Source organism: Hakea prostrata, chromosome 4 (genome assembly GCF_041222555.1).
Source record: "Hakea prostrata isolate BN-2017 chromosome 4, UWA_Hpros_2, whole genome shotgun sequence".
NCBI lineage: Eukaryota > Viridiplantae > Streptophyta > Magnoliopsida > Proteales > Proteaceae > Hakea > Hakea prostrata.
Window position 1 is genome coordinate 5,155,991 of NC_142603.1, and position 25,777 is coordinate 5,181,767.

Genomic DNA, 25,777 nt, shown 5'->3' on the forward strand with positions numbered 1-25,777 from the left:
CAACTGAGTTGATTTTAACTATTCAATGTTTTACTTTTAAAGCAGTATTAGTGCATTATTATATTATGTCTAACCCTTATCCTAATTACTTTATTAACTCATTCAAATTTTAACATATCTTTTATTTTGAGAAGTTCAATTAGTTGTTGATGATTGATTATTTTCTTAAAAAAAGATTTTGCTACTTTAAGAATATTATAGTTTTAAAACCTTTTTGGGACTCTGAATTGTACAGACTGAACTAAAAAGAAACCATATTTTAGAACCAAATTAGAATTATAACTGTATTGAAACCAAGCAGGTTCAGATTTGGATTCAATTCTACAACTTGCTTGGTTCTTAGATGGGATCGGATTTTACTATCAGTGCTTAAAAGTGAATCAAAATTGGACTGAACCAAACTGATTGACACCATTAGGAGTGATCCTTGAAATTTGACGAGTTTCCAACAGATAATTGGGTTAAACCTATGTCTTAGTTTTGGGTTTATGCCTTTTAGGGAGTAAGGAGATTTGAGAATGTTGCTAGTTTCTAGGGCTAAGGATGTCAGAATTGCCTGAAACTTGGAAGGATTGTAGGCAATGATATAGGGATAGATCCACCCAAGTTCTGTTGGGTTTCGATGGGTAAATTGGAAAGCACAGCGTTTCTTGTTCTTGGGGTTTTAAGAGGTCCGAAAATTCAAGAAAAATGAAGTGATATTAAGAGAGAGAAAGGAGGGTAGGGGGAAGCATGGTGTCCTAACTGCCAGATGCCTGGATAGGGGAGCCTTGTATATGCTGTGGAAGAGTTGGAATGGATAAATGTAGGTCAAACCCTCAACCACAACAGGATTTTGACTTGTCTTCACCAAGAAACTTAAATAATTCCCACCTTGGGGGTTACTTACCGAGTCTGTCAGCACTAGTTTAGCAGAACACTTGTAAGAGCTGCAGCAAAAGCTGAGAAATAAACTAAATTTTAACTGTGTTCTTACCATTGATGGAGCTGTCTATATATAGCTTTACATTGAAGTACTTGATGAATAGGACTTAAAAACTGACTAAAACTAGGACCTAAACTTAGGACTGAAGTAGAACTTCCTTCCCCCCCTTTTTTTTGGGGGTGGGGGTTAGAGGAAGTAGGACTTCTGACTGAAATAGAATTCAGCACTTGAACTTAAATAGGAGAATAAATCCTAATATCTAATTAAATTATAAAAAGACCTATCTCACCTTAAATTGGATCAGAAATTAAAACAAAGTATTGGAATTTTCTCACTTGTTAAGTTGGTGATCCAACCCTAGGTTTCTTAGGAAAAGAACCTAAATCAGTGTTGGATCTGCATAAACTAAGGTCTCATATAGCACACTGTCAACAGAACAGTTTGGTAAACTGTTCATATTCTATTTATTCTATTTTAATGTCAACGAAAATATTTTATTTGGAAACAGTTAGCAGCTCACTATATGAGGGAGAAGCGGTGTTGCTTGGAAGTTGCTTTGTCTACGTCAGAAACCTCAAAGATGGTCGAGAGTAGCTCTGAATCTGTGATACAATCTGTTTTTGTGGGTCAGTTTGCTAGGCTACTGGAGCAAGGGGAAGCATTTGCAATGCAAATGTAAGTATTGCTAAGTGGTTGTCAGAATGGGTGTCTCCTCATCTTTACTAACACATACTCATTTGCCATGCAGACTTACTGATGCTGAGTATATTCAGTATGCTCTTGCAGAAGGGAAGAGGTTTCAGGATTCTTATGAAATTATTGCTCTATTGAAGAAGTCTTTTGAATCATATGGTAACCTTAATGCCCAAAGGATGGCCTCTTACTGTGGGAATCAGATGGCTAGAGAATACTTCATTCTCGGTGAATTTGATAAGGCAAAGAACCTTTTTGATGGAATAGTTACTCTGTACAGGCAAGAAGGTTGGATGACATTGCTTTGGGAAGTCTTGGGCTACTTGCGTGAATGCTACAGGAGACTAGGTTCAGTAAAAGATTTCATTGAGATCTCTCTTGAAATGGCTGCTTTGCCTACATCAACTGCTGCTGAGTCATCCAGTTTTAAAGTAGAATATGGGCCAGCTGGGCCCCCTACTTTTCCTCAGAGAGAAATGATACACAGAGAGGTTTTTGGGCTTGTGAAAGGGGAGACCATTTCAACACCAGAAGAAGGGAATTGTATCCTTACCGTATCCAATGAAAAACCCGTACATCTTGAGATTGATCTTGTCAGCCCTTTAAGGGTAGTACTTCTTGCTTCAGTAGCTTTCCATGATCAGGTGGTAAAACCCGGTGCACCTATCTCACTTACGTTATCACTTTTATCACAATTACCCCATCCTGTTGAGATTGATCAGTTAGAAATCCAATTCAATCAGTCAGAATGTAATTTCACCATTGTCAGTGCTTCTAAAGAAACCGTGGTAGCAAGTTCTGTTGAGGGGATAGGCTCTGGCTTAAAGACTGCACCGAATCTAAGTCTGGTTACAAACAAGTGGCTACGGTTGACATTTGACATCATATCAGGTAGATCTCTCTGTTCTTCTAATATCATATTAATATTGTAGATCTTTACTTCCACATAGAATACATGCCAGCATTCCCAGTGAGTGGATTCAGTTAGGGGTCTTCTTTTCAATAGAAGGGGAATGGGGATCGGGAAAGAACTGCAAAGAAGAGAGTCAAATAGACGTGTGAATTTTTGGTTCCTAAATTGTCTGACTTGAGTACGATTTTAATGTAGGCAGGCCTCAATTTCCTACATGTTCTTGTCCTTCCTACTTCTGCATGTATTCCATGTGTGCATCACAATCCTCATTTGCCATCTGTGTATGGTGATAGTACTGTTCAGATATACCTCCCCCCCCCCCCCCCCACAAAAAAAAAAACCTTTTTCCTTGTCTAAATTGTGTGATGTTGTACTTTTGCAAGCCTGTTTCCCTCTTCCTGCATTCTATATCTAAATATATGCCTACTGACTGACTTACAGAACAAAGTGGAAAGCTTGAATGCCTCTCAGTGATTGCAAAATTGGGACCCCACTTGACAATCTGTTGTAGAGCTGAGAGTCCTGCTGCAATGAATGATTTGCCACTTGGTAAGTTTGAGGGTCTTGTACAGACCTTTCCAACAAAGGATCCTGCTCTTGCATTCTCTGGGCAGAAGGTTGTACAAGTTGAAGAGCCCGACCCACAAGTTGATCTTGTTCTAGGTGCTGCTGGCCCTGCATTCGTTGGGGAACGCTTTTTGGTTCCTGTGACGCTGACCTCCAAGGGCCATGCCGTTTGTTCTGGTGAGTTAAAGATTAACTTGGTTGATGCAAGAGGAGATGGTTTGGTTAGTCCAAGGGAAACAGATCCATTTTATATGGACAGTCACCATGTTGAGCTCCTTGGCATATCTGAACCAGATGGTGAAGGCGAATCTCAAGCAGATATGGATAATATCAAGAAGGTCCACCAGTCTTTTGGATTGTTGCCTGTTCCTTTCATACAACTGGGAGACTCCTGGTGTTGCAAACTAGAAATCAGATGGAATAGACCCAAACCTATCATGCTCTATGTTTCACTGGGTTACCTCCCAAACAGTGAAGCTGGTGCACAGAAAGTTAATGTGCACAAAAGCATTCAGATTGAAGGGAAAACTGCTGTAGTGATGGGCCATCATTTTATGCTGCCGTACAGGCGGCATCCATTGTTGCTCTCGAAGACCAAGTTAGCACCAAATTCTGATCCTTCCCCATCACTAGCTCTGAATGAAGCCAGTATTCTGATTGTTAGTGCAAAGAATTGCAGTGATGTTAATTTGCGGTTGATGTCCATGTCAATTGAAATGGATGATGATGAGATCGGACGCTCATGCACAGTTCAACAGGGAGGGGATGTTCCCCTGGATAATGCATCTCTTATGCCAGGGGAAGAATTCAGACAAGTGTTTACCATCATACCGGAGTTAAATTTTCCAAAACTAGCCATGGGAACAGCGTCTCTGAAATGGGGTAGGGAATTCGGGTTTGAAGGCCAATCTCATTCCAGTGTTACAGCGGCGGAGGTTTCAACCAGGTACAAGCTCCCAGATGTAAATGTGGAGAAGGTGCCTTTAATTGTGAGCTTAGAATGCCCTCCCCAGGCAATCCTTGGATCTCCCTTCACATGCTATGTTAAAATTCAGAACCAGACGGAGCTACTTCAAGAGGTCAAATACTCACTGGCTGACTCTCAGAGCTTTGTGTTGTCTGGGTTTCACAATGACACAATTTTTGTCCTGCCAAAGTCTGAGCATATTATTGGTTACAAGGTTGTGCCCTTGATATCTGGTTCGCAGCAGCTACCCCGTGTCACAGTAACTTCGGTGAGATACTCTGCTGAGCTTCAATCATCATTCGCTGCGGCCACCATTTTTGTCTTTCCATGTAAGCCTCAATTTTTGATGAATGATGTGCAATCAAAGTTGCCAGAGCCCCTTACTACTTGAGAGTAAAATCTGCTGCTATTTGAAAACTATTAGCTGAATTCAAGGATCACATCTTCAACGGCTAGTCAGCTGATATGCTTGTTTCCTGGGTACCAAAAATGTCTGAACTATTGTCCGAGACACATCCAGAGAATTTCGCAGGTGATATTTTGACTTACTCATGGTTAGGTGTTCGCCAATATTTGGCTATTATTTCCTAAAGTATGCTTTTTTGTATCAAGATGATTGGCGAAATCTGCACTAATAAGTATCCGGCCTGAATTTGTTTGCCATCTGAGATTCCCTCCCCCCCCCCCCTCTTAATATAGTCGTAGTAACAGCAAATTCGGCCGATTCACACTGATTCTTGTGGAATCCTGTTGGTTGGTGACTTTGTTTGAATCGATAATAGGGACTCTACGATCTGATAGCGTCCTGGGATTCAAAACCCTGTGTTTGTGGGTTTTGTCCCCTAAAAATGGCTAGGAAATCAAGTGAGAGTTTTCAGGTAATGAAATGTGTTCTTGAAATGAAGGCTATGCGGATGCTTTATGCTCATCTTAGTGATGATAGGTGAAGGGAAGTATGAAATGTTTCATTTTAGCCATTTCAATTCTTGAGGTTTGAACTTTAAAAACAAAAATAATTGAGTTTTTCTTCTCGTATTATTAGTAAGCTTCTTTGACATGTTTCACATGTTCCAGCGGCCCCCTCGCCCTTTTCCCCCTTGTAGTTGTAGGGATGAGGTATCACTGATGCATTGGATAATATTAATCCGATCCTTTAGTGATGTTAAATCTTCGTTCTTTTTAAATTCCAAAACTACGCTTTAAATTATATGAAATTACTTAATGCAAAACAAAGGGAAAAGAAGAGTGGGTGAGGTAAAATCGTGAAGAATTGTTAGAGAAAATTTCTAATGGAGAAGGGTAAATGGGGTCTTCTCACTCCTATTATAGATTATCAATGTTTAAAGATATCTTTTTGAGGTGTGGAAACAATTTGCTCATAAAAAAAACGAAGAAGAAAAGAAAAAGAAGAAGACCCCAGCTCTATTTGATTTTTCAGTGGACTTCAGAGCTTGAATTTTCAATGTAGGGATGCAATTAGATTCCACAGAAGTGAACGGAGATTCTTTTAATATGATGAGAATGTGAACTCTCAGTTCAACCATTTACAGGATTGTTCTGTTCTAAAAATTCACCAGGGAGAGAAGGGTGTTGGATCTTACATCACATAGAACTTTCCAAGTCCGCAAGGTAGCCAGAAAATATGTCCTCACGACAAAGATCATTTTTCTTTAAAATTAATCAATGTATGAGAAAATTACACCAACTTATGGGGGAATAAGCAGTTTGCCTCTCTGAAAGAGATCTAAAACATGAAGTGGTATTGGCAAGGAACAGACAATGTAGTAGCTTCCCAGCACTCCTCCAGCCTTCTGAGTCATCTCAGATGAACTTGAAGGACAACACAGTCTGCAAAAGACAGGAAATTAAAGTAATTTAGTCTAGTGCAGCTTTCATGATTTCTTGATTACAGCTACATTGTACTTCAGATACATGCCATTGTTAAGTATTACAAGTTACTGTAATTCCAAAGGTTACAGCTGAGTTTGGTAAATAATGTCTCCAGTTTTTAGCTCACCTTTTCAATTGTAGACCGGAATTTTTCTGACTCTTCTTCCATATACTGCACATCAAATCAACTTTTATTGTCTAGAATCATATTCTGCATCTGTCACTTATTTTTATCTGAAAAAAAAATCTTTAAAAGAGTCAATAAGCTTATCATATTTAATGTAGCAACACCCACCTGTCCTGTTACAGTATATAATCTGTTGTACCACCCATTTGATGCCATCCCAATAGCAGAAATTATGTGCCTGCAACTTTCTCCAGGACTTTGCAGTGAATATTCAATGTAATATAGGCCTGCTCAATTTGTTTATTCCAAAAGAGAAGAAACAGAAAATCTCATAAGAGCATGATTATGTAGGATGAACATAACAATGCAACAGAAATATGGAATTCTATCACCATCTGGGATCTGCAGAAACTGGGACCAAAGTGTTTGGAATTGCTAATATTTCTAAAACCAAAGACTTGTGCAGCCAAAGAGAGGCATTACCATTTGCAGCTCTAGAGTCAATGAGCTTTGCTGCCAATCCAGGAGGCCTTTGCCAGCTTCTGTCCATTCCAGTGACCTATGAATGTTATTTGAAATGTGCATCAGGATAGGCATACAAACAATTTCCCATCTTGAAGTCTAGAAAGCAATGGATAGTGTAAATTCTCACCAGACTCTCAGCAAAAGCATCAACTTTGCCAAAAGATTCTAATCTGGTAAAATCCGCACCAAGCCCAGTGATTAAAATGCTGACTGAAGAAATCATTGAGTGATTTATAAATGAAGTACTCAATTGTCAGATAGATTGATCCACCAGAAAAGCCCCTTGAGTAACATACCATTGGAACTAGAAGTCTCCTCAGGGTAAAATGCAGTTACTGATCTGACTCCATCACCCTTTCCTGCACCAACTTGCCAATCTGCAGAAACATATATACATCTGAATTAGCAGAAGAAGAAGAGAGGCATTCCTTTTCTATAACTGGCGAATTAGCTTTCTGATTGCGAATCGTGAACCCAGAAAGTGTTGAAATGTTCTCACCTTGGGGAATTGATATCTTGAACTTATTGGTATCATCCGAATAAATGCGGAAGTCCTCTTGTACATCTGAAAGTAATTAATTCCACTGGAAGAAGTGAGGGTTTGGGACTTGCTAGAACTCATCTTCAAAAGCTAAACCTCCCTTAAAGAGATGGACGCAACACTGAGAGAGATAGTTACTTGTATCTGCCAAAACACTACCAACGGCAATGGATGGAAAAGAAAATGCACCAAAGATGACCTGCAACAACACCTGCCTTCTTTTAGTTCTGGGTCCATGGAGTTGCAAGCTGCACCGAACGGGAATAATTAAACGAACCCATTAACAATTTCTCAAAAAACTCGTAACCCATGGTAGAGAATTCGAGACCCAGTTAAGAAATTACCTCAGTTTCTGTTCTGTTTCGCTTTTCCTCGAACAGATAACAATCTTATTTCCGTATTTGCAAATTCCTGGAGAAATTGGGTAAAGAAAACTATGATGAAATGAAAACTACGATGAAGGGTTCGTAATGAGAGATTGATAAACCTTTTCTGTTGGGTCGGAGCTCGTCAATTCGGTATCGCCCCAAGTCAGAAAACAGTGCTGCTGGAATGGAAGCCATGCTTTCAGGGTTAAGCTTTGTTTGGCTATGATTTCTCAGATTTCATGGAAATGATTGGTTCTGGCTCCTGACCAGACTTGCCCAGTAATCAAAATTCAAAATTTTTAAATTACTGACCATTGGATTTCACGGAAAATCTAGTGAGCAAGAAGATAACGATGCTGACGTACACCTGCACAATAGCTCACGAAGACAGATGCGTTGCGTGGGAAAGAAATAAAGATAGAAAGTCAAACAGATAGTTTGTCCTTTTTCGCCATTAGAAAAACTGGTCTAAGTTTTTCAAAAATCCTGTCTTTCGTCTTTACACCAAACACAAAATGCCATTAATGGAGGAGGGTTTTGCTTTTCTTGATGGATTTTCCACCGATTTCTTATGAAAATCCAACCTCGGTCAAGATTCAAGATAAGGTTTCATCACCCCTTAATTATTTCTTATTTCTCTCCCAAATAAATAAATCTTTCTTTGTGCATTGATTTTCTTCCACCTGTGAAAATAACAAAATTAATTCTCAGATCATTACTTTCGTCTTTATCTAAATGCTGAGAGATTCTTCTCGGCAAAATAATATCCCTTTGGAAAATGTCTCTGACTTTAAGCAACACCAAAAAGTTGTGTTTGGTTCAAAGTTCAATCTCAAAATAATTTTTTTAAATATTAATATAAATCTTGTAGACATTTTTTTAATTAATATAATACCACGCCAAAAAAGTAGTGTCCTTAGAGATGCCTCTTTGTCTACGAAAAGAAAATCTTCCCTAATTATACTCAAAATTATAGTTTTTTTTTTTTATTTTCTCATTTTGATAACTAGACTAGAATTTCTTTTCTTAAAAGTATAATTTGGTTGGGGTTTCTTTTCTTCAAAGCATACTTACAATATAGGAATATGAATGATTTGGTTACTAGTGATAACAATTTTATCAGATCTTAAGCAGTTTGTCTCGGACATTGATGATTTAGATTCATTAGTGATTCAAAAGAGTTTTATAAGTTTGTAAGACATTGATACTCATCTTTATCGTTTCATGAAAATCACGGGATTATGTGGCAGTTAACTTTATTATTAACTCTTAACTATCACTTCTTATGTTATTTTCATGTTTTCAGTAGTGTTTAACTTTTTAGTTACAGAAAAACACCCAAAGTGTGTGATTATGCAAATTCGTTTTTGTCTGTCGCACGGTTGCATTCATTTGTGCATACACATGAGGGAGAAATGGCTATTGTGCCCTTCCTTTTGGATGCTCCTACACAATTCTCATTGGCCAACATGTTGGTGTAGGACCAATTGATCGAAGAATAAACCATTTCAAATACTGGATTACCAAATGTTGTTGGATGTGCTTCCACACACCTCATTCACCTTCTTCTTGTTTTGTGATTCTTATAACGCTTTTAGAGCAAAACTTGATTAACAATTTGATTCTCTAATCTCACGAAATGAACACGTGTTATTATTGTTCTTGGAACAATTATCTACACTCTCTTTACAATGTTATACACTTATGTTTATAATGTGTTTATCAATAGTTAATTATGACTTATAAATAATAGTCATTTGGTTAGTACTAAATATAATATATTCTTTTTATAGGATTACTAAACATAATATATCACATAATCAAAAGAAAAGAAATTATTTTTGATATTGTTGGGTGAATAATATATTACCTATTGGTGGTTTAGTTTTGGATTGGTTTTGCTATTATTGGATACAACCTTTTTGTTTTCTTTTGAAAGTTTGGTATTGTTTTGATATTTTTAAAGTGTTATAAAAGATAAGCCTATAATACGTGGAGGTTAAAGACGGAGAAAACAGTTAAGCTTTTTTCTAATTTCTGTTAATTTTACCATTTTAGATTCTAATTCCATACATGTAATTTATGGTGTGTGCATATAACAAAAATTAACAATAATAAAATATAAACAATCCTTTATATATTCTATTCTAAATTTATGGTTATGAACAATTTCCATAGGTATTCAACCATTTATGTATTCTATGTAGGCCTTGGATACCCAAACCCTTTTAATTTAATCATATTCCCAACCATATTGTATTGCTTATGTTATGATGGCATTTAGTGACTCAGCTTTCCCAAGTTTGAGATCATATGACGATATTATTTATAATTCAATATGAATGAAATTATGGTTACTCAACAAGTATAGCATGATTATGCAAATTCTAGTTGATCTAACACTTCTCTACTTTTGCCATGACCTAACTATCTTCATGGGTCACCCCAAAAAAAAAAAAAATTATCTTCATGAATTTTACGGAAACAAACCTCGTGGGTATGTAGTAATTTTTTTTATCCTACAATTATAAGATTTACTATAAATTTGCATTTACTTATGCACACCTCGAGTACATTTTAAGAATAATATTTTGTAATTATATATACAAAGAGGCTTCGCTCATGGCCACAAGAAAATTTAAATATTCGAGTTTATTATCGATTTTCAAGGACAAAAGAGAATAATACAGGCTTTAGAATCATGGAATTGAGAAGGAAAGTGTAAATTTGTGATTAGTATCAACTATCAACACTAAGAAGGATAAGTGATAAGCAGCTTAGTTCGCTTAAGCATGGTTCCGGTATCGAAATCTTGTGGATGCAAAAAATCCCCGCTAGGAGACTCACCCACCACAGTAAGGTGTGCGACCCGGATCGAACACCGGATTAGTTAGGGCAAAGCCTTGGAAACCGGGGTTGGCAACCCACAAAAAAAACAAAAGAACAAAAAAAAAGGAAAAAAATATTTTTTAACTAAAAAAACATAAAAATGGAAGAATACAATGTGTTCCGTTTGTAGAAGCAAGCTAAAAAGCAGATTTTGAAAAGAAATAAAAAATAGGAACGAAAGAAGAAAAAAAAATAAAGGAAAGAAAAAGAAAAAGAATACCCCCACAATGAGGACATTGGAATTAATGCATTTATTTATTTTTCGTACGAAAGCAATTTCGGCCTGCTTTACCTGACTTTTGAGAAAATTAAAAATAAAGCCGAGATGAGATGAGAGAGAAGACATGGAAAAAAGAGAAAATAAAAAAATAAAAAAATTTCCCAAAATTAAATATGGCTAAATACACAGAATTCTCATATTTCTTTGTGAGCTTCGAAGCTCTTTGTCGCCTGAACCCCAAATTTCTTTACCTTTCTTACCTTGATCCCTATATTTCTGTTTCTGTTTCTACAATTTTTCGTTTTTTAAGGCAGGAAAATTGAGATTTTCTGCATCATTTTATAATTTTCATGATTTTTGCCTTTTTTTGGGGTTTTTTTTTGATAATTTTTAATGCAGATTAAAATCCGAAAAAGAATGAACTTCGTGAAATGGTTTCCGTGGAGAAACACAGTTTAGTGCTGGATTTCGGTTGGATTTTGTGAGAAATTCTCTGTTGTCTCTGCTAAATTAGGGTTTTGAACTCTAAATTAAGTCTTGTTCGAGTTTTACTTCACCGTGTTTAATGTTCTTGTTTTCTGTAAGAAAAGTAACTTTGGATTTCTTCTTCTGAGTTCCCCGGTTGTGCTCGAGTCCTAGACTGGTGAAGTACAGGTGTTTTCTGGACTGTGGTTTATGCTATTTAGCGTTTCAAGTTTTGGTTCAAAGCTTTTTGAATTTCCTCCAGTGGAACATCTCATTACAGTCAAGTGTTCTTCAGTAACCATCTCGCTTCATAGTGATGATTTTCACGCTTCAGAGCAGAATCACAGCCATTTCTCTACATATCCATAGATTTCGACTTTAATTTCTTTGCGTTTCAGTTTCCAATAGAAATTCTGGATGGTTTGATCTGTAGGTGCTTCGCTATTTTATGATAATTTTAAGGGTTTATGGTATAAAAGGATATCGAATTGTTCTACATGATGTCTGGATCTGAGCCAGGAATCATGACGGCTAGAGAATCTTTCGGTGTTGGTCTTCAGAAAAGTCCTGTTTCTTCTCAGCCTTCAGGGATACCTAACATGAGATTAGCATTCAGTTCTGATGGAACTGCAGTTTACAAACCTGCAAACACAAGTCCTCCGGCAACTTTTCAACCAAGCAGTGGAACTGCTCCTACTGTTAGTGCTGGTGGCGGAGGCGGAGATGGTTCCGCCGGTGCAATTGTTCAACACGGCCTTAATATAAACATGGGTGAGCCGATGAAGCGGAAGCGAGGGAGGCCGCGAAAATATGGTCCTGGTGGCACCATGGCACTTGCATTGACGCCGGCGAATTCTGCTGTTCCCTCCGGTGGATTATCTTCTCCTACAGCCAACTCTACTGGTAGCGCCGCTGCCATGTCGCCGTCCTCAATGAAGAAGGCTAGGGGTCGCCCACCGGGCTCTAGCAAGAAGCAACAGATGAATGCACTCGGTAGCTTTTCTGTTCTTCACATTTTCGTTTTTGATTCAATTTGTAGTGGTGTTTTTATTGTTTTGTTTGATGGGTTTTTTTTTTATGTTCCTGCAAGTTCAGGTAGTTTTTTGTTTATCTTTTTTAAGTTACCATAGAAGAATTGAGGAACTTCGATGTCGTTGGGATCTCGCTGCATCATTTTCCGACATCAACGCCTGGGCGACATGGGATATTCAAGTTTCAAGGTGTCCTGAAAACTTAAGAGTTGTCGTTAGGCTTCGTTTTAAACATTGAGAATTGGATTGGGGAATGAGTCAGTCTGGATCGGCCCCGTGTTGTCAATCTTTGCTTTCCGAATCAGATCGGCCGATCCCTAATCATTTTTTTCTTACTCTTTATCTTTGAATAGATTAACAGAATGATTCTCGATTCTTCTGAACCGACTCAACCGATTCCTGAACCGGTTCAGACTGATTAGGATCTGATTCAAATTAAAATCCTCCTTGTCAGAATCGGAGTTTCAAATTCTTGGGTTAGATGAATACGTTACTGCCTAAAGGGGAAAGAGAGCAATTTGGTACTGCTACATTTGGAATCTTTTTTTCTTTTTTAAAGACTATTAGATTTTATCTGTGAGGTTACCAAAATGCCCTTGGTGGTTAATATATATATATATATATTTTTTTTTACTTTGTTGAGGACTTGGACGTTTTCAGCTTTTGTAATTCTCCTATTAGTGGTGTTCATACTCAGGTTGATTTATCATATAGGGCAAATAAAAAATATTTCTATTGCACTCCAATTTTTTAGCAATTTGTGTTTAAATTTTCATTTAATTAAAAAATGGTTATATTGTTTATTGAGTGCTAATAAGTTCTTTTTAAATTGAAAACTGCCTGTTTTCATCATGTAACAAATGGTATTTGAGTTATTTAATGCTAATCATCATTTTGTTTGATCATTTATATGTGGGTTGGGGGTTTGTGAGGGATATCTAATTAAAGTTTAGTTTTATCCAATTTGGTGAGATTAGAAATACTCAGTTTGCCAGTCTTATTTTAATTATTTTCAATGAATCTCAGTAAAACCGTTTAACCCAGATATTGCTTTGATTTGTGAACGGGTGTCAATGAGTCATTGGCTGCTGATTGGCGCTCTTATTGAATATGCGCATTTTGCTGCCAATTTCTTATTGTGTACTTTGCTTGCAGGATCAGCAGGTGTTGGGTTCACGCCGCATGTTATCACAGTCAAGACTGGAGAGGTATGTTATCTTTTTCTGTTCCTAAATGTTTGCTTGGTTCCTGCAAGAAATTTTCAACCCACACGTAATTTTGGTAGTGAATGTGAGCGGTGAAAATGGCATCAATATTTTCACCCAAAACAAAAAGAGCATCAATTACTGTTATCGTGGTGTGGTGATTACTTTCATCTAATGTCTTCTTATTTTGGTGACAATGAATCATGTTTTGTTGTGAAGATCTTAGAAGGTGCAAAAAAGTGGTTTATGAGAAGGCTTAAAGTTTCCTTCTACCCACTCCTTTGGTCAGTAAAATTAAGTTCTTGTTTTGTTCAAGTACAAGAATTATTGTTGTGTTTCTGTATGTAGTTCTTGTGAAGACAAATAGTATCTGACTTGTATTCTGCTTCTCTTAGCACGTATACATGTCTATCGGTTGATTTGTGTGTCTGGGAATTCCTCTTATTTTAATTGCTCCCTTAGCAATGTCAATTGATCTGCAATGTTTCCTTCAGTGTTCTTTGAGCATAGGCTCTGAAAAACAGCTGTAGTATCTGTCACTTGGTAGTTTTAATGGTGGACATTGTTGTGCATCTTTTTATCTTTCTATTTGATAATTTTTTACCCAATTTTACTTTCTTTGATGGCAACATAATAATGGGGAAGGAACGAACAAGTCATGAACCTCTAGTCCAAATTTCAGCTCGATCAGACTCCAGATGGCCGCCCGATGAAGAGTTTGATCGAAGATGGGGCACACTCAAAAATGGGATTGGAGCTCTTTCCGCTCTATTTTGGGATTTCTTCCTTCTCTAATTCTTTCTTAACAAAACAAGCATCTAGTCTCTCTTTTAACCTTTAAAGAAAAAGACTAGAATGCCCTTCCATAAAGCATATGGACTAACTCAAGTAGTGGGCCATGCTCCACATGGAGGGAAATCCAACCCAACAAATCTCCCCCTCCTGACTATGTGGAGGGATTCGCCAACCCGGCAATCGAACAACAAACCTGAAGCTTCTCCTTTGGTAGAGCCTTCGTCAACATGTCGGAACCATTCTCATCAATATGAATTTTCATAACTTTTAACAATTTGGAATTCAAACATCCCTAATCCAATGGTATCTAACATCAATATGCTTTGACTTGGCTTGAAAAGACGAGTTCTTACCAAGGTGGATGGCACTCTGACTATCACAAATAGAACATAGCGATCTTGTTTGAAAGCAAGCTCCTGCAAAAATTTGTTCATCCATAACAACTCTTTACAAGCTTCCATTGTTGCAATAAACTCTACCTCAGTAGTAGAAATGGCAACACATTTTTGAATCTTGATTGCCATGCCACAACACCACCAAAGAAAGTAATCAAGTAACCTGAGGTAGATTTCCTAGAATCGACATCCCCAGCAATATCTGTATCTGTGTAGCCAATCAAAAGAGGTTTATCATTTCCAAACCCAAGCTTCAAATCTGAAGTACCACGAAGATATCTCATAAGCCACTTGACAACATTCAAGTGGTCTCTTCCTGGATTTGAGAGAAAGCGACTGACAACACCAACAACATGAGCTATATCTAGCCTTGTGCAACCCATGGCATGCATCAAACTCCTTACTGTAGAGGCATATGGAACTCTTTCCATGTCTTCCTTTTCTTCAATTGTGGAAGGATTCTGTTTGGTGTTCAATTTAAAGTGAGTAACAAGAGGAGAACTAACCACTTTAGCCTTGTCCATCTTAAATTTTTGAAAGACTTTTTCAATGTACCTCTCTTGAGATAACCACAGCTTCTTTGCATCTCTATCTCAAATATTCTTATACCAAAAATCTGCTTTGCTGGCCCCAAGCCTTTCATAGCAAAAAACTTGCTCCTTTAGCTTAGCAATTCTAGATGCATTCCTACTAACAATCAACATATCATCCACATAAAACAAAATCATAATGATCAGAAGAAGTTCTCTTGTAGCCTTGCTCCCCCATAATTGATTCAAACTTCTTATACCATTGCCTTGGTGCTTGTTTCAAACAATAAATACTTTTCTCCAGCTTGCAAACATAATCCTCTTTTCCTTTCACCTTAAAACCCTCTGGTTGTTCCATGTAAATTTTCTCCTCCAAATCACCATGAAGGAAAGCAGTCTTCAAATCCATTTGCTCAACCTCTGAGTCTAGACTAGCTGCTAAACCAAGAACAAGTCAAATGGATACCATCTTCACAACTGGAGAAAATATCTCATTAAAGTCAATACCTTTTCTTTGACTGAAACCTTTGACAACCAATCTAGCTTTTTATCGTAGAAGTAAAGAGTGTTCCTTCTACTTTACTCTATACACCCACTTGTTCTTCATAGCCCTCTTGCCGTTAGGCAACTTTACTAATTCCAAGGTGTGATTCTCATGCAAGGATTTCGTCTCATCTTGCATGGCTGCAATCCACTTGTTCTTATGTTCATCTACTATTGCTTCTTCAAAGCACACTGGTTCTCTCCCATCTGTTAGTAACACATACTCATCAGAGAGTATCTTGTGGAAAGCTATCGGTCTCTGGTAGACCTCTTGAGTGGGATAGGTAATGGAGCTTCTAGTATTGGTCTGCTCTTGATAACTATCATTTGTCTCAACTTCTATGCAAGATCTACATCATATGGACCTTGTTGTTCATCTTGAACTTCATCTCCAACTTGTTCTGGCACCACTGTTGGAGGAACTAATTTCAAGTCAATCAGGTCACCACTATACTCAAGCACTCCTTGTCAATGTCTTTTATGGTCTCATCCTTGCTTCTGACAATTTTTTTGCGAATTGGATCGTACAACTTATAGCTAAATTCATCTTGACCATAATCCAAAAATATACACTGTCGTGTCTTGGCATCAAGTTTAGATCTCTCATCTTTGGGAATATAGACATATGCTTTGCATCCAAAAACACGCAAATGGTCATAAGAAACATCCTTACCTGTCTATACTCTGTTTGGCACATCAAATTGTAATGGAACACATGGTGTCAAATTCAAAACATGCACAACTGTACTCAAAGCCTCACCCCAAAAGGATCTTGGCATCCCTGCATGTGAAAGCAAACATCACTCTCTCCATCAATGTCTTTTTCATTCTTTCAGCCATATGATTGGCACTAGCTATTACAGTGGAACAAAATTATTTTTCTGTGAAAAGAGGTTTGTTTTTCTAGCCTTTTATGTCATTTCAACTATAACCATGAAGAAAAGCTGGGGGAAATTTTAACTTTTAGTGCAGAGCTGGAATTGTATGCATGCCACTGTGAGTATCTAGAGAAGCCTTTTTGCTCCTCACAACCTTTTCCTGTCTGTTAATTGATATTCAAAGCTCATTAGGATCATGGTACAAATTTTGGTCAAAACATGCAAAATTTCAGTCGAAATTTCGCATTTTTGAATAGTCGAAACGAAACTCATGAGGACCAAAAAAAGTCCTCGGTTTCGATTGAAATTGTCGAAATTTCGTTGAAACTTCGAAACCTATCGAAACTTGGTTGAACCCAGCTAGACCAGCTGGTTCATAAGAAAAAAAAATTCCCAAATTTCGTGAAAACCTGGGACTTTTTCCTGTAAATTTTGTAGCTTTCCCAAATTTTCAATTTTTTTTGTTTATTTCATGTTTCTCCAAATACCACAACAAATACCCCTCCATCAGGACTTCCCTATCCAAATTGCGTATTCTCTCAGACTAGTTATCTTAAGTATGTTAATGACCAGACTCATAGAGTTACAGTTGTTGATTACCTTGACAACCATAGGCATAAAATGTCATGGGATGTCTATGTTCGTTGGTTGGAGGAGAGAATGTTACAGGCATAGTACTACTCAGCTCATAGGATGGATCCACTATTGGCATTCCTCTTGGCACTAAGTTGTACTTTCCTTTTATTGTCAGCTATTTTGAAGTTGGAAACTATATGTTGAATGTTATGTGCTTAAGTAGTTAAGTTTCTAGTGTACTTTTCAGATAACTCTATATTGATGTTATGTACATTGAATGACATATCTACATTGACTTTTTTAGCAAAATACAGCGAATGTGTTCTTTATACTCTAATTAGCTAAAATGCGAAGTCCTACCCTAAAATACTCCTTAAAACCTGTCGAAACTTGCACGAAAAAGTCCTAAGTTTCCTTGAAATTTTCCAGTTTCCCACCTAGGTTTCCCATTTTCACTTGGTCGAAACTTGAGTTTCCCTCGAATTTTTTTCTATGATTAGGATACATACTTTTGATGATTTTTTGCTGTTTTGACATTGTGGTTTCAGGTGCCCTAGGTTTGTTTTCATTTGCTTAGGAAAGTTGAAGCCTCTTGATAGAACACATACACAAAAACCTTAGTTCAGAGTAAATCATTGCTCCATCCAAAGAGCAGAGTGTGTTGTTCCCTTTGTGTTGGACATGAACAGGTTATCTTTGAATCTGGACATACAATTGTCCACTGAAATAACCAATCAGCCTGATACATGCCTTATTTTCACGATTGATGAATTTATCCTTGGATTTTATTATTGATATGGGCAATTTTGATCTGCATAATCCTAGTTTGGATATCTTTTTTAAGGAAAAGCTAGTGAGTAAGTCAACAGGTTTATAAAGAAACATAAATTTTCTTCGTATAACTGATCATATTTGTGGCTTACAATTTATTGTGATGATGTGGCCAACTGTTCTGGCTTGTACTTGGAAATTATTCAAATTTAGTGGTGTTTTGTGATTTATTTTTACATTTTATCTACTGAATTTTATACTGTGGTTTGATTTTCAGGATGTGTCGTCAAAAATAATGTCATTCTCCCACCATGGTCCTAGGGCTGTTTGCATTCTTTCAGCTAATGGTGCTATATCAAATGTAACTCTTCGTCAAGCAGCAACATCTGGTGGAACTGTGACTTACGAGGTTTGTGTCCGCTGTCATGCTTACCTTGCCTGACAATTATGCCCTGTGAAGTTCTGTCAGCTGAAATGATAAGTCAAAATCTGCCACTTATAGCAGGTCAAGAGGGTGACAATTAGGGTTTCATCATGCAGATATCTATATGCCCCCCCCCCCCCCCCCCCAAAAAAAAAAAAAATGAAGAAGGAATAGGGACACCAGAGCAAAAAAGACTTCTGTTTGAAGATGGCTACCGAGTCTCATATTATTACAAATGGAATTGCTCTTAAATTTTTATCCTGGTTAATTGATTTTTCTAGCCTTTGTAACCTTTGGTCCTGGACTCATAGAGCAAAGCCGGGGACCCTCCCCCCACCCCCAAAAAAAAAAAAAAACAAAAAGTAAAAAATAAAAGCAAAAATGAAAAATACACATACACGCACAAAGAGGAGATAATATTCACCAGGATAGCTTAAAGTTGCATTCTGTGCTGAATTACCTCATTTATCAGTTTGAAGTTCAGTTATTTCTGGTTTGGGTGTTGAGTATGTTTTACAAATAGGAAAATCCCAGGGAATGGAGGCTGGGGGAAGGTATTGTCAGATAGTTATAGTGTCAGTTCTATGTGTATTTCTTATCAACACATTGGATCAATTAAATTTTAAACTCATAGTTGGTTTAAGTGGAACCAAAGATCCCAAAAAGGCAATATTTCATTGCGTTTTTCAGTTCATATTACTAATCTTGCATGATAAGTGAATTGTTGAAAGTCGAAAATTTTCCAGAAGAACTTTCTGTGGTTTATGAACTGTTCAGCTACAATAATGATGCTGAAAATCTTTGTTTCTTATATTTTTCTTTTTGTGAAGTTTTAGTGCTTGTCCTTTTATTTTTATTATTATTTTTCTTTCCTCCTTTTCCGTTTTTGTTTGGAAGGTGGGGGGGGGGGGGTTCAGGGAAGAGGGCACCCATGATGCCAGGGTGCAGTTTCCCACCTGTAGGTATTGGGTGATGAACCATCCAATAAGGGGGTTCATGTGGAGAGAGTGTGGATTCCATGGGAGCGTATAAAGGGATCTGCTGCTGGTGTTGTGGACTTCTTTTTCTTCTTATTTTATATTGAAGGCATCAGGATGGAGGCTAGAGAATTAGAATTTTGGTACTTTGAACAGGCCAGAAGAGATATTCCGTCATCCGAGTAATTTTAAAGTGGATTAAGAAATACCTCACTAAAGTATTTGTCTCAGGCTGTTCTTTTTTGCCATTCAAGTTAGCAGTTCATCAACAGCTAGTAACTAAAGACTCTAGCAAAATCCTTTGGGATATATTTAATTGTTTTGAGGATGCCTTTATTAACTGATTATGTTCTCCTTTTCATTGTTTTTAAATTTTTTTTTTGTGCACCCAGCTCTTTGTTTTTTTTGGGGTGGGGTGGGGGGGGGGGGGGGGTGTGGAATATCTCTACTTGAGAAAAATGGCAATGCAGTGAGTTAAATGTGGGGCTGTCCCTACACCTCTCCCATAGGGTGGTTCAGTTTGCCATGCTCAGGATGCTCTGCAGAGCCCCGTTCCTGTTAATAGGGTTTCAGTCAGTGTAGCAATGGTAGTGAACCTATTGCTTAGGATCCTAACAGCCGTTCTGTTATATATTGCCTTTATTTTCCTTTCCCCACTTTTTACTCCCTATTTGATTGTGAAAACACATAAAAAGGAAATATTTTTAGGTAAAATATCTGTAAGGCTTTACCTGAAGATTTTCATTGTACTTAGTTTAGAAACAACAGTTTTTGTTGGAAATGACAGAGCCTTTAAGGGTACCCATGGAGCATGAGGCTTCTGCCACTGTGGATCTGGCGAAGATCATAATATACGCATCCTTAACCCTGCTGGCACAGAGAAGCTGTTTTCAGACATGAACCTGTGACCTTTAGATCACAATGGAGCAACTTTATCGTTGCACCATTGTCTACCCTCTTAACAACAGAGACTTAATAAAATGAAAATATACAGGTTATCGTGTGAATTTATAGGTGTTGATTCTCTAACAATCTAATGCATTTTTTATATTGCTTGTGCAGGGACGATTTGAAATCCTCTCCCTTTCTGGTTCCTTCCTACTCTCAGATATTGGAGGTCAACGCAGTAGAACAGGTGGATTGAGTGTGTCCCTTGCAGGTCCAGACGGACGTGTTTTAGGTGGTGGGGTGGCTGGTCTTCTAACAGCAGCATCTCCTGTTCAGGTCTGCCTTCATCCTATGCCTAATTTATACCTTCCATTGTACTTTGTTTGAAAGCAACGGAAACTGATCATTTGCAGATTGATGAGTTGAGCAATCCTTGCGCTGCTGTTTTTGTTCTGTTTCATTATCCTTGTTTGAGTCTCTAAACTAAGTTTTTTGTTCTACCCTATTGTAGCATCTCCTCAGTGTGTGAGACCTCGTAGTTTCGTAAATATTATCAATTAGCCACATGGATAGTGACCTACTGCCCTGTAATGTTTCACGCCAAAACCCAGCATGTCAAGGCTCAATAGGAATAGCTGGCCACTTTCCGTCCTAAAAGTTTTGAAGGGTCAAGAAAAAAGTGAATGTCTTCTCAGTGGTGCATGGAAATTATTATTCTAGTTCTTACCATCCCTTTCCCCTACCCCAACCCCTCCTGGAAAAACAATCATTGGTCCAGTTAATTTTATACACTTGTTTTTACTATGATTTTCTGTGTTGAACTGGCAACAATGGGAAAACACCTGAGACATTTCATCCTGTTTTATCTGCAGGTGGTAGTAGGTAGCTTTATTGCAGATGGCCGTAAAGAATCAAAACCGACGAATCAATCAGAACCTTCTTCTGCACCGGCAAAGCTTACTCCTGGTGGTGGGGCTGCAGGCGGAGCAGGTAGCCCACAGTCAAGGGGGACCTTGAGTGAATCTTCAGGTGGCCCTGGAAGCCCGCTCAATCAAAGTACAGGAACTTGCAACAACAGCCACCCACAAGGCATGGCTAACATGCCATGGAAGTAGAACGATAGAACATCGCATCAACAGGCTTATCGAAATGTAGTAGGCATTGGTTTGGATGGTTCTCTAATCCCTTGGCTAAGAGACCAATTTGTAATCTATATCCCCTTACTCCCATCTTCTGTAATTTAGGTGCACTGAGTAAGGATTGCTGGTGACTTTCTAGGTTCAACCCAGCTGATCCAGAAGCACATGACAGGTAGTGAATCACTGTGCTTCCCCCCAGGATTGTCTCTTTAAACATGGGTAGCCTGCTTTTAATTTGACAACTTTTAGAATCTAGAGACTGTGATTTTCTAGCAGTTATTGTATGTGCTTGGTTCGGCTTGTCTCCTTAGATTTTTATTGAGGGTTACCCTCTTAGCATCATCTTGTTTTAATTAGCGGCGAGTCTTTATATTTTTGAAACAAGGCAACTACAACTGTTTCAAGAATCAAGATCACCTGCTAGGATCCTTGCGTTTAAACAAGGGTTAGGGCATTTTTTTGATCTATTCCAACCAATTTTTCCAGGATCCTAATTGATTAGGTTCTCGATTGAATTCCACTGGGAAATTCTGGGTTTTTAATCTAGAAGACAACCATGGGATAAAACACAATTTGAACGACGCAATGGAATTAGTGATCTTACCTGAAATGTGTATGGGGAAACGCCCTCTTCTTCGCTTGTGGGCTTCTCTCAATCCCAGGAAACCTCTGTAGGGCGATTGTTCAATATTGAGACTTAAAAGCCTCGCAATAAACTGTTATTGGGTTCGGCTATGCACGGTTAATTCTGGTCAATCTGTTATTGTTTTTTCCGAAGTTCTGAATCCCTATCCAATCAAAATCCTGATTTTGGTCAAATACATGGAGATGGTTCTTCATTCGTACAAAATTTTCAATAAGGCTAGCGATTGGATACTAAAAGTTTATTAAATACCTAAAACATTTAGTTAGTATTTGAAGGTGGATTGGAAAGCCATAGAAGGCGGGGAAAATTGGATAACGAGTAAGGCTCGAAATTTGCGCGCGCAAAGAGAGAGAGAATTGTCGATGCATTCATCTACGAGTTGCGTTCTCTCTGTGCCGATGCTTCCGAGCTTCCAATCCAACGCCATGAATCGTCTCCGGATCTTAGAAGTTATTCCTAGCATTGCTACGAGGGGAGTGCCTTCGCTGGAATTGGCAATCTCGAAGAGGAAGTTAGGGATAGGAGTCATCATCACCATGAGGGACAGAAGCAAAAATCGTAAGCCCTTGCTGAGAGGGAGGAACCTCAGCATCGAAGCTATTCAGACTGTTCAATCGCTGAAACGAGCTAAAAAAGATACCAATTCCCTGGACCGAGTGATGGAATATAAAGTGAGGCGGTTGTTGAAATTTGATCTAATGGCTGTTCTTCGGGAGCTGCTGAGGCAGAACGAACCTCTATTGGCACTTAAGGTTTGCTTCTGAATTCTTTCCATTTCATGTTCGCTTTGTTAATTTGCTGTTTCCAATTCTCAACACTTTGTAGCTACTTATGTGACCTAAGTGAAATATGCTGCTCGTAATTCCGAAGTTCGACTTCTTATTTGCTTGCTTGTGATTTGTTTCCCTGTACCATGTAACTCTTTCTTTCTATTTTCTGGCGCTAAACATGAAACTATCGGTAGTTCTTTCTGATTGGCACCATTCTAGCCACTGGCTTAGGTTTAAGGTCTCTGAGTTTCCTAGAAGAGCTTCGGCTTTGAATTAGGTTATTCCCATGTATTTTCTTATTTGCCAGACCAAACCAAACCAATGCAAAACATTTTTCTTCGTCAATCACTGACTACGGGAACTTTTTCCCTCCCCTCCATTGCATCCCTTTCTTTTATATTTGCTCCCTTCCTAGTTCAGGCGACTTCATTCTGGTTTGACACGCTTTTCCCTCACCCTGCAAGTGACTTTATTTGCATCTTCTGTTTTTCTGCTTTAGAGTGTCATTGGAGAATTCATGCCGTGGAACAATTTATTATCTCGGTGGTTAGTTTGTTGTGTATATCGTTATGATGATAAACAATTAAAACGTGTTGCACCGTTGACCAATTGATGAAAGTCCATGTCATTCAGTAATTTTAGGTTTCCTTGTGGTTCCAAGGTAGTATTCAAGCTTGCTTTGGACAGAACTTAAATCTGTTTGATTGGGCAACTGTTATGGTCTTCTTCCCTCTTTAACTTGAAGCAGCTGCTTTAAGCTCCATCTTTAACTGATAATAGGAAATTCTTGACAATCTTGTATGTCTCTTCCACTCTTCAGTGGTAGCATCGCTATAGCTTTTAGAGATATTCAGACTCTTTTTGTCTTCACAGTTGTACTGAGTTTGACCACATTACATTGATACAGAAAAGAATCAGACAGGAGGGTGTTGTGAACTGAATCGAAACTTTTTTTCTTTCCTTTTTCAATAAAAATATTTCATTTGAGTGAATTACCTAGAGAGAAGGGCATTTTTGGGGGTTGGGGGCAGGGGGGAGGGGGTGTTGTTTCTTTCTTTGTTCCAAATGTCTGGGACTGCACATGTAAAATTTCCTTTTAGGTTCTATTTCTTTGTCTGTCTATTGGACAGTCACAATTGTCATTGTATGCATTGAAGACTGACATTTTTTTTACTGTATTTAACTTGCCAATTGCTTTGTTTTCTATATCTTTGTCCATTTTAAGGTTGTTGCGATTCCTGTAGGAACTCTTGACCTTTTTTCTTTTTCTGAAGGAATTTTAACCAACAAGCATGGAGGGTTACATTCATTTCCTTGATATCATTTCATGTTTTAGGTTTTTGAAGAAGTTCGGAAGGAGTACTGGTATAAGCCTCAGGTGCTATTGTATGCTGATATGATTAGCGTGTTGGCAAGTAATGGGATGCTTGAATTGGTTGAACGCCTTTTTTTGTATCTGAAAATGGAAAGTAGTTTAGACGTTGATATTGAGGGATTCAATGCTCTGTTGAAAACTTTTGTTGAGTTTGGCACCACCAGTCTTGTGATGGATTGTTTTCATTTAATGAAAGCTGTGGGGTGTGAGCCAGACAAGTCAACCTTCAGAATTTTGATAGATGGCTTAGAGTTGAAGGGAGAAAAAACCTTTTCAGCTACTGTAAGGAAGGAAGCTGAGAAGCGTTTCGGTGCAGCTCTGGAGTTCCTGGAAGAGAAGCAAGATTTGACAGTGACTTCTAATTGATTGTAGCAAATGTTACATAATTAACTTAATGGAAGAGGAAGGGAATCTCTGGAGTAAAGGTGTGATTATGATAAATGCTGGCTTTGTTTAATGATATTATGATAAACCATAATTTCAAAGGCATGGCATCTCCTCTGGCGAGGGATTGAAGCAGAAACTTCCTGTAATATCTGTGACCATATTTTGGCAATGGAGTAAGGCGCAATATACAGAGAAGTGATTATGTTGTCTTTGAGAGGGCAACTCTGCTACATGTTTCAGCACAACATGTAAGTATTTCATGCTAATCGTCATTATGGTAAGACTCTAGTCTTCCTCTTAAATATTCAGCCAGCAGGCTACTTCTTAGATTAGCCACTATCTGAAAGATTCTTTCACTTGCTTCCCTTGTTCTTATAAATGATGAATATACTCTGACACAAGCAGGAAAATACTGAAAGTAGCATGAGATAATGGCAAAACGAATGCAGTACAGGAGTTTATTGTAGTCTGTTGAGTTAGCATTATGTAAATTCATCCGCTAGCCGTCTTTTGTTTAATTGTAGTTGTTCAACTTATCAAATTCTTAGTGCTGGTCGAAGCCACATATAATTATTGTAATTTGCTGGTGGATTGTGACAACCTGATTAGTGTTATCTCTAGGCTATTACTTTCAGTTTTTTCTATTGATTATTAGTATTTCAGAACTTATATGGACGCTGAGAAAATGTTCTTACACCATAAAATAGGAAGATGACATGCATTACTGGGAGACGGCAAAAAAAAAAAGCAGAAGCAAAATGAAGCTCAGACAGTGTTCTTCATCCACAGATCGGGGAAGTGAAACCTGGATCTTTATTAAACTTGCTCATCAGGAAACAAGGTAATAGGAACTAGTTGATCATTCTCAAAAATGTAATATTTAGAAAGCCTTGTAACATGCTGGTTAACTGAAACTGCCTAGTTGTGCTTCCACCTTTAATTTTTCTAGTAAATGCATTATCGGAAAACAGTGAAGTGATTTTTTATAGTTTCATCATTTTTCCTAATGTAATTTTATGTTGTCAGCTTTCTTCCTTTCTCCAGGAACATAGTCATTTCTATTTCAACAGATTAAAGCCAGGGCAAAGCACTTTTTTTAATTTTTTTTTCTTTAAAAGAAAACCCCAATAGGAGTGTAATAAATAGTTCAGACGGTTCAGATGAGATTGAAATAGGGCCATAGACTCTTTCATGTTTTTTTTTTCTTTCTTTCTTTCTTTTTTCCTCCGGTAAATGACTTTTTCATGATTTAATTTTATTTTTGTAGGTAAAAGTTTGTCTTGGTTTATTTGCCCAGGAAAAAGAAAAAAAAAGTTTGTCTTGGATTCTTTTGAAAATTTTAGGTACTAGTGAGATT

At 37.8% G+C, this 25,777-nt stretch overlaps 4 protein-coding genes across 5 annotated transcripts in view; 3 read left to right on the forward strand and 1 right to left on the reverse strand.

The window, feature by feature from the left end:
* Positions 1–4,744, forward strand: part of LOC149017297 (trafficking protein particle complex subunit-like protein) — a 30,247-nt gene extending 25,503 nt beyond the window's left edge. The window contains exons 7-9 of the mRNA XM_089151627.1: positions 1,434–1,600; positions 1,674–2,509; positions 2,973–4,744. Of these exons, the coding sequence (XP_089007753.1) occupies positions 1,434–1,600; positions 1,674–2,509; positions 2,973–4,456 (2,487 nt within the window). The 3' untranslated portion in view covers positions 4,457–4,744. The remainder of the gene's footprint in view (positions 1–1,433; positions 1,601–1,673; positions 2,510–2,972) is intronic.
* Positions 4,745–5,381: 637 nt separating this feature from the next.
* On the reverse strand, positions 5,382–7,869 carry LOC149017298 (Photosystem II reaction center PsbP family protein). The gene is made up of 10 exons (XM_089151628.1): positions 7,636–7,869; positions 7,493–7,559; positions 7,287–7,396; positions 7,107–7,172; positions 6,904–6,984; positions 6,735–6,817; positions 6,566–6,641; positions 6,251–6,369; positions 6,083–6,127; positions 5,382–5,913 (listed from the first exon to the last, which is right to left on the reverse strand). The coding sequence occupies exons 1-10, from the start codon at positions 7,709–7,711 to the stop codon at positions 5,887–5,889; spliced, it is 750 nt and encodes a 249-aa protein (XP_089007754.1). The 5' UTR covers positions 7,712–7,869; the 3' UTR covers positions 5,382–5,886.
* Positions 7,870–10,824: 2,955 nt separating this feature from the next.
* On the forward strand, positions 10,825–21,558 carry LOC149017299 (AT-hook motif nuclear-localized protein 10-like). Its single transcript, XM_089151629.1, has 5 exons — positions 10,825–12,083; positions 13,277–13,329; positions 18,092–18,223; positions 20,278–20,439; positions 20,976–21,558. The coding sequence occupies exons 1-5, from the start codon at positions 11,588–11,590 to the stop codon at positions 21,216–21,218; spliced, it is 1,086 nt and encodes a 361-aa protein (XP_089007755.1). The 5' UTR covers positions 10,825–11,587; the 3' UTR covers positions 21,219–21,558.
* A 475-nt stretch (positions 21,559–22,033) lies between these two features.
* LOC149017300 (vacuolar sorting protein 9 domain protein) lies at positions 22,034–25,729 on the forward strand. 2 transcript variants are annotated; one of them, XR_016172796.1, is made up of 3 exons: positions 22,034–22,640; positions 23,995–24,668; positions 25,128–25,729. XR_016172796.1 is itself a non-coding variant. In XM_089151631.1 (2 exons), exons 1-2 carry the CDS (start codon positions 22,251–22,253, stop codon positions 24,397–24,399), a joined length of 795 nt encoding a protein of 264 aa, XP_089007757.1. In that variant the 5' UTR covers positions 22,034–22,250; the 3' UTR covers positions 24,400–25,729. The 2 variants fall into 2 exon arrangements, 1 of the variants encoding a protein (XP_089007757.1); XM_089151631.1 differs by having other exon boundaries at positions 23,995–25,729.
* The last annotated feature ends 48 nt before the right edge of the window (positions 25,730–25,777 follow it).

What these genes read in the sequence shown, in the direction of transcription:
- LOC149017298 (XM_089151628.1), bottom strand. Translation starts at nt 7,711, where the DNA reads ATGGCTTCCATTCCAGCAGCACTGTTTTCTGACTTGGGGCGATACCGA. An exon ending in TGACTCTAGAGCTGCAAATG is followed by an intron (nt 6,370 to 6,565) that starts GTAATGCCTCTC and finishes CAAATTGAGCAG; the next exon opens with GCCTATATTACATTGAATAT. An exon ending in TCCGGTCTACAATTGAAAAG is followed by an intron (nt 5,914 to 6,082) that starts GTGAGCTAAAAA and finishes TGTCTTTTGCAG; the next exon opens with ACTGTGTTGTCCTTCAAGTT.
- LOC149017299 (XM_089151629.1), top strand. Translation starts at nt 11,588, where the DNA reads ATGATGTCTGGATCTGAGCCAGGAATCATGACGGCTAGAGAATCTTTC. An exon ending in TCACAGTCAAGACTGGAGAG is followed by an intron (nt 13,330 to 18,091) that starts GTATGTTATCTT and finishes TTTGATTTTCAG; the next exon opens with GATGTGTCGTCAAAAATAAT. An exon ending in GTGGAACTGTGACTTACGAG is followed by an intron (nt 18,224 to 20,277) that starts GTTTGTGTCCGC and finishes TTGCTTGTGCAG; the next exon opens with GGACGATTTGAAATCCTCTC.
- LOC149017300 (XM_089151631.1), top strand. Translation starts at nt 22,251, where the DNA reads ATGCATTCATCTACGAGTTGCGTTCTCTCTGTGCCGATGCTTCCGAGC. An exon ending in AACCTCTATTGGCACTTAAG is followed by an intron (nt 22,641 to 23,994) that starts GTTTGCTTCTGA and finishes TTCATGTTTTAG; the next exon opens with GTTTTTGAAGAAGTTCGGAA.